Raw genomic sequence first — 8,078 nt, 5'->3', positions numbered from 1 at the left:
CTCCCTCATATTCAAGTCCAGAGGTGTTCGTATAAGACTAGTAGATGTTCCATGTGGCTATTTAGCATAGAACTGGTAGGTCTAGCTGTTCCATGCTAGAAAATCGTTTCCTCTATCTTGTTTTACCACTGCATAGTTTCAATTCAAAATTACGTGGTCCAACACAGCAATCATTGCTCAAGCCATTATGTCTAAATCCCAGCAAAGCAAAGGGATTGTTCCAACTTTCATGCCTCTCTGCAGCTAGAATCTAATCACATGGTTACATCTAACTACAAATGAAGGTAGGAAATAAAATCTTTAAACTGGATGGCTATGTGTCCTCTAAAAGAGGGGATTCTTCTTATAAAGTGAATTTATATTGACTTCAGGATATGAAAGGAAATACACTCAGACTCAAATACTTTTCCTTCCTCAATTTGTCTTTTACTTTGTTACCTGTACCTAGCCAAGGTGAAACTGTCACCATAAGGAATTTTTTGAGGCTGAGTTGAATAAGGCATAGTTTTTCTGCAGTGTTTGAAGAGTCCTTTTTTAAAAAAAATAAAACACATAAGGTCTTTTTAGGTGGGTGAAAAAAGACAATTTCAGGGATCTTCCATGGAGGCTGTAACAAGAACAATCATTCCATAACGAATTTAATGAGCTGTAAGAGTGGGGATTTTCCTTTCCAGGCCTCTTCCTTGACCTCCATTTTTGGCTTCAGTAAGTGTAGGTGATAGACAAGTAGATCTTTTGAGTGTGAGCAGACGGCTCCCTCATTGGCCATCGGCCTCTGTTCTGTTGCTGCCATTGGTTTCCAATTGCTTTCCCCCTTTGGAACAGTTTTCTCCTATTCTCATATTCCTAAAGCACGCACAAAGCATTAAGATTTTCTAAGAAATTTGATCTTTCATAGATTGTTTTATGTCCCTCCTTGACCTTCCCACACCTACCTTTTCTCTCATTAACAAATTACCACAAATTCAGAGGCTTGAACATTATCTTAGTTCCATAGGTGAAAGTCTGACATGGGTCCCATTGGGCTAAATCAATGTGTTGACAGGGTTGTTCCTTTCTGGATGCTTTAAGGGAGGATTTGTTTTCGGGTGTGGACAGAACTCAGTTCCTTGCAGTTTGAGGGTTGAGATGTTTCAGCTAAGGGCTGTTCCTGCCTCCAGTGGCCAACTGCATCCCTTGGGTTTTGGCCCCCTTTTACCAGCTCCAATGCCAGCAACAATGGGTTGAGTCCCTTTCGTGCTTTGATTTCCCTGCCAGCTCTTCAGTCTCATCTCCCTGACCTGTTTGTCTCCCTCTTCTACTTATACAGTTAGATTGAACCCACCCGGACCATCCAGGATAATTTCCCCATCTCAAGGTCCTTAACTTTATTTTAGTGTGTGTTGGGGAGGGGGGGTTGGGGGAGCAGACAGGGAGAGCAATGAAAGAGGTATCAAGTCATAGTTGTGGCACCTTAGTTGTTCACTGACTGTTTTCTCATACGTGCCTTGACTGGGGGGTGGGGGGTTCCAGCAGAGCCAGTGACCCCTTGTTCAGGCCAGTGACCTTGGGCTTAAGCCAGCAACCATGGGGTCACGTCTATGGTCCCATGATCAAGCTGCATGAGCCCGCACTCAAACCTACAACCTCAGGGTTTTGAACCTGGGTCTTCTGCATCCCAGGCCAATGCTCTATCCATCCACTGTGCCACCACTTGGTCAGGCTCAAGATCCTTAACTTGAATCACATCTGTGAAGTTCTTTGTGTCACATAAAATTGGTAATTCACAGGTTCCAGGGATTAGGATGTGGACATCTTACTGGGGGTGAGGGGGACTATTCTGGTCATTGCTTACCTTAACCACTTTTCCAGGTTAAGGGAAAAGAAATCCTAATTCTACTACTCAAATGGAATTTAATAAGTTTACTCCACCAAGACCAGATATACAATGCATAGCTTGTGTACATTTAAAAGAAATTCAAACTTAGTACCTAATGGAGATGGTTCCACATTTCTGTCATCTCATTTGTACACTCATCTGGGTCTGAGTAACCATTACATCCTGTGCTATACTGTGCATTGCCACTAATAACTGCTCAATAGTTAAAAAGAATGCTCCTAACGAGTCTCTGCCTATGCAGAAGACTCAAGTGAGACACACCATCCAGAAGTTCTAAGAACATTTCATTAGTTATAGAGGATGGAAATGCTAGGATTCTTCTAGGAGGGTGTCATAGAACCAATTCCCTGTGAATACTGAGACAACTGAAATTTTAAGTAAAATTTCTATGTGAGGGGTTGGCATTCCTGACCTGTGTTACTCAAGGGTCAACTGTATTTTTTCCCCCCAATTTCAATAGGACAGCTAAGCAGAAATGTTTGTAGCATTCCGATGCTCAGAAAGAAAATCTCAGTTGGAGATAAATTTGAGTCGGTAAATAGATTGGAGCAATTGGCTCATCAACTGTAATTCCTGAAAGTGATCTAAAGCAGTGGTCCCCAACCCCCAGGCCATGGACCGGTACCAGTTCGTGGGCCATTTGGTACCAGTCCGCAGAGAAAGAATAAATAAATTATTTCCGTTTTATTTATATTTATTTAAGTCTGAACGATGTTTTATTTTTAAAAAATGACCAGATTCCCTCTGTTACATCCGTCTAAGACTTACTCTTGATGCTTGTCTCGGTCACGTGATACACTTAAGACTGTAAGGTATTATAAATGTTGTATACACATCTCTACTAAAATAAACTAGCTAACAAATACCCTTTGAGATACTTGTATGTTAATGTAGGCAGTTTATTGTCAAATATACAAACTTTATGCATTGGTGAAATTTTCCTTAATTCTTTGCCTAAATAATATAAACTTTATTCACGAGGTTTATGGGTTAATTTTTAATTGTAATTAAAATTAATTTTAAATTAAGTTTTACACCGGAAACGAACTTAGAAATGAGAAAGCTGAACTTGACCTTAGATTTTTCAAAAACAAAGAATGAGAAAAAGCCAAAATGTTCAGCCCTACATCAAAAGTCTTATTCAGATGCAAAGATCCATGTGAACTGTGTACTAGCCAGTATTTATTACAAGAATAACAATTCCATTCCAAGGCTAATTATTCTACTATAAACATTATCACTTGGTATACTTTTGAACAGTACAGTTTTTCCTCTGAGGTTTTAAAATAACAGATGTAACTAGCATTGTAAAATTATTCTGTGTAGAATCAATAACTACACTGTCTATATTTAGTGTACTACTTTATTTTCTATTGAATTAAACTAAAAAGAAAAAACAAAACTGGGGTACTTTTACGACAGATAGTTATATTTTACATAATACAAACAAAACCACTAATGTATCTATCTATGCTTGGTTTTCTTAAACTATGAGCCAAAGGCTAGGTGAAAAATGGGTTTACTTATTAACAACAAATAAACAACTTGGGAAAATACGGAGCATGCATTTTTTGCTTACTGTCTATGAACTGGCCTCAACACAGCCAAGCTTCAATAGCCACCACCCCCTCTTCCTTGCCCAAAGTAGCCACCCCCATAGCCCCCTCTGCCACCTCCTCGCTGGAATCCCCCTGATCCTCTGTAGCCCCCTCCACTGGACCCTCTGAAGTCTCCTCCCCCACCGCCTCTGTAGCCACCTGGGGAACCTCCTCTATAACCCCCGCCACCACCACCTCCACCATAGCCTCCCCGATAGGAGCTGGGGCCGCCACCATAGCCTCCGCCACCTCCATAGCCTCCGCCACCTCCGTAGCCTCCACCAACTCCGTAGCCTCCGCTGCCATAACCGCCACTGCCATAACTAGAGCCTCCCCTTCTATAGCCGCCTCCATTGTCATATCGGGCCATCTTGGGAGGACGTGGACCATCTCCATACCTACAGAAAGCACAAAGCCACCTTTTTAACAAAGCACCCTTAATACTTCTAAACTAGTCACAAAACATAAACATTTAGTCATATTTGAAAATATAATGCATAAAGGGAATAGAGCCCCATGTTTATGGCAGCATTGTTCACAATAGCGAAGATCTGGAAACAGCCCAAGTGTCTGTCAGTGGACGAGTGGATTAAAAAGCTTTGGTGCATATATACTATGGAATACTACTCATCCATAAGAAATGATGACATCGGATCATTTACAACAACATGGATGGACCTTGATAACATTATACTGAGCGAAATAAGTAAATCAGAAAAAACTAAGAACTATATGATTCCATACATAGGTGGGACATAAAAATGAGACTCAGAGACATGGACAAGAGTGTGAGGGTTACAGGGTGGGGAGGAGGAGAGGGAGGGGGTTAGGGGAGGGGAGGGGCACAAAGAAAACCAGTTAGAAGGTGATGGAAGACAATTGGACTTTGGGTGATAGGAATGCAGCATAATCGAATGTTAAAATAACCTAGAGATGTTCTCTGAACATATGTACCCTGATTTATCAATGTCACCCCATTAAAATAAACAAAAAACAAAAAACAAAACCTTCAGCTTTCCCTTAGTATCTGTGGGGCATTTGTTCCAGGACCCCTTCCCCCTCAGAAATCCAAATCCACAGATGCTCAAGTCCCTTACATAAAATGGTGTACAACAATGCACCCAACCAGCTCTCTGCATGTGTGTATTCTCAACTGTAGATCAGATATACGGTTTCCAATCAGCAGTTGATTGAATCCTTGGATATGAAACCCAGGGATATGGAGGGCTGACTATATATTCATTTGGAAAAACCCCACGTTATAAGAGGACCCATGCAGTTTAAGCCCATTATTGTTCAAGGGTCACCTGTTTAGCATCATAAACGAGAGCACTGTTTTCAGGAGCCATACTGCCTTTGAACTCAGCTTTCCCATTCACTAGTTGCACAACCTTGGATTTTTTACTTCTCTTGCCTAGTTTCTTTATGCATGTATTAGAGGAAATAATGACTTATGTACACCATAGGTAGATCAAATACTAACAAGGTAAAACCAGGAAAGCACTCAGCGCAGTGCTTGGCACATACTAACTACTATGTGTTTAAGTAATAAATTTTAAAATACTCAGTTATAGCCAAAATGAGAAACCAGAACCCATAAAGCACACAGTTTTATACGTTAAAATTATAACAGCTTATAACTAGAAGTATTTGTTTTAGTTAGCTTGTACATTAGTGTTACTATAACTTAAATTTCTGGGGTGTGACCACGTTATTGTTGCTATGTTCTTAAAAGATATATGGATTATATTGATGTAAAATGTGACAATGGCTGCAACTCAGTCACAAATGATTTAACAAAAAAAGCGTGTACGTAATATGTATACATGAAATCATGTGTCACAAAAATCTGACTAATCAGTGAACCTAAGTTAATAAATTATTTAGATGCTCACTTTTTCTGCAGATATCAGCTATTTTCAAAAGTTGTGGGCAAAAAATTAATTAAAAGGTAGAAAAAAAGCAAATAAAACATTTAAGAATTTAAAAAAAATTACACACTTAAGATATTCATGTTCTTCTATTTCCCTAGATAAACTCACATAATGCTATTGCACACTCAACAGACTACATACAGTATACAGGGTGAGGCAAAAGTAGGTTTACAGTTGAGTATGCAAGTAACAGTTTAATTTTGTATTATTATTTGTTAATTACTGTGTTATCTTCCCTACAACTGTAAGCCCACTTTTACTGTAAACATAACATTTATATGCATCGGGAAACCAAAAATCCATGGGACTCGCTGTACTGCGGTCTGGAACCAAAGCAACAATATGCCTGTATGCACTTTAATCTCTAACATGTACTGATTTAAAAGATTATTAACACAGACACAAGTAAATAGCCTTATTTTCAGTGTGGTAATCAAGAATTAAATGCCATATTCAGTGTATATCTAGAATTTTAAATAACAAGGCCTCTACCAACAAACTGGGAATTTGAGGCCATTGTAAGATCACTACTCTCTGCTTACCCGGAACAGAAGTTACTGTGTACTCACCGTGCAGTGCCTATCATAAGGCTGATGCCAGCAGCCGAGGGCCTAGAGATCTGGCGGATCATGTTCAGCATCCGTTCGTTCACGGGGTCCAGCTGGCTGATAATATCAGGCTGTTTGGTTACCTCAACAACCAGCGCCTCCATGGCTGCCCGGAGAGCAGTGATGCAGGCAGCTGCTTCATGAGACATCTGCAGCCTGATCCTAAAAGAGAAAAATGATTTAAACAATGAGAAGAAATACATAGAAAAAGACGATTATCACTCAACTTCACACATGTAAAGTGATGGAATAAATTTAATTTCTTACCAAGTACCAATACTTTCAAATACCATATTGCATCCCCCTGTGACATAGGCAAACACAGACACGAAGAGAAACAGTAACGTCTGAAAAGTCATCAAATTCACCGCAGGGGGTTGGCAGTTGTTGTCAACCACAAAGCTTATCAAGCCCAATCCCATTAGCAATACAGATCACTCAGCCTCCAATTAAAGACTAAGAATTCAGGTTGTTGATACTGGTGTTTTCAAGAATATGGCTGAGCCTAATAACTGTTCATTAAGTTCTATTTCATTTTTGCCAAGTGCTTACTATATGCTTACCCTTCATCTCTAACCAAATTACAGAGTACATGAAAGAGGTACCCAGGCTCCAGTGTGATGCTAATTCCCTAGTAGAGTACTCATGTTGACAGATGCCTATAGGACACATTTGCTCTTATTGGTGCAGTCGATTTAAAACTTACTACCGAGTACAAATCAAAGGGAAGGAAGAGAATGACCAAGTTGGAAGCATCTCATTTGTGCCACCAAATTCTGCCATGTTTTATAAATTAAGTTAGATTGGCAGCTAAATTTTATCTCAATTCTCAGACCTCTCTTTGGAGCCCTTATCTGAAAATCCATACCAGTCATCAACAACCATAAGCTGCCCATCGGACTGGACTTTCTTGGAGGCAAAGAGCAGCAGCTGCAGTGGGGTGACTAAGGTCATGCCTTTAGCAGAGATGGCCCGGGTTCGAATCTGCAGATAGACAAAGAGGCAAGAGGTAAGAGTTGACATTCCACTGTCAACCAGCAGCTATATAATAATGAATGATGCTTTGAATTTCAAAACTCATGTTCCCACTGCATATTAATAAGTATGGACAATTTGAATTTTCAACCTAAACTCTTCTAATCTTTTCTTACCTTTTCACCAAATACAAAGAAGGGAGATGGGTACTTCATGTCTTGGCTGCTGAAAGGACAGTTAACAGACGACTTGTGGATAAGTGCGTTACGCCCTTCAGTGGTGAGAATCTTTCTCTTTTCCTTATGATAGCATACGTTGGGGTACACCCCAAAGGCCAGAAGAGAGATAACAACATCCAAGTTATTATCTGGTCCGGTGTTAGTAAACACTTGTGTCAACAAACAAGCTGTCAAGAGGAATGGGGTAAAGAAAAAAAAAATCAGATATTTAGGTATTCCAAACAGTACATGCAAACTATTTAAGAGAATTAGAATGGACTTCTCCTCCATCCTCTTTTTTCAAATAATCTGCCTCACTTCCTCCTTGCTTCTCAAAATTCTTACACCCAGATTAAGTTCAACAAGAAATTCTGCTGAGTTTCCATAATAAGAGAGCTAAAATGCCAGTATATTCTTACAGACTCAATCATAACATAAGGAGAAATTACTTAAAGAAAGAAAAAACCCTATTAATTATCCGTTTTCAGAATAAGAGTCAGAGTGACAGGACCAAAGTACTTCTAATGTTAACACAGTCTCCTCAGGAGGACACAGAGGCCATCTGAGGGGAGTCCAGGGAACGACGCAGATGTTCCTCCCCTCAGACCACACCCTGGGACTTCCTCCTATTGGGAAAGTATGACTGCGAAGTGCAAGCAGCATGGATATAAGTTTGCTCTAGACCCGTGATGGCGAACCTTTTTATATAAACTGCCCACTTTTGCAGTGCTGGTCAACCTGGTCCCTCCCGCCCACTAGCCATCTGGGCTCTAGACAAACCTGAATTCTGGTCTGGAAAACCTTCTAACTAAATGAGTTTGAACAAGGAGCTGAAACATCTATGTCAGTTTCCTCATTGATAACAT

The 8,078-nt window shown here is 40.0% G+C and overlaps 1 protein-coding gene across 3 annotated transcripts in view; it reads right to left on the bottom strand.

The window, feature by feature from the left end:
- Nucleotides 1-3,041: 3,041 nt before the first annotated feature.
- The window catches only part of DHX9 (DExH-box helicase 9), a 42,406-nt gene continuing 37,369 nt past the window's right edge, over nucleotides 3,042-8,078 (bottom strand). For all 3 annotated transcript variants that reach the window (XM_066361690.1, XM_066361691.1, XM_066361692.1), the window contains 4 exons: nucleotides 7,171-7,400; nucleotides 6,888-7,003; nucleotides 5,981-6,181; nucleotides 3,042-3,875 (listed from right to left, as the gene is read on the bottom strand). In XM_066361690.1, coding sequence (XP_066217787.1) covers nucleotides 3,491-3,875; nucleotides 5,981-6,181; nucleotides 6,888-7,003; nucleotides 7,171-7,400 — 932 coding nt within the window. In that variant the 3' untranslated portion in view covers nucleotides 3,042-3,490. The remainder of the gene's footprint in view (nucleotides 3,876-5,980; nucleotides 6,182-6,887; nucleotides 7,004-7,170; nucleotides 7,401-8,078) is intronic.

The sequence above is a fragment of the Saccopteryx leptura genome, chromosome 2, assembly GCF_036850995.1.
Source record: "Saccopteryx leptura isolate mSacLep1 chromosome 2, mSacLep1_pri_phased_curated, whole genome shotgun sequence".
Taxonomy (NCBI): Eukaryota; Metazoa; Chordata; class Mammalia; order Chiroptera; family Emballonuridae; genus Saccopteryx; species Saccopteryx leptura.
Note: the sequence above shows the minus strand (reverse complement) of the source record. Positions and strands in the feature narration are given on the sequence as shown.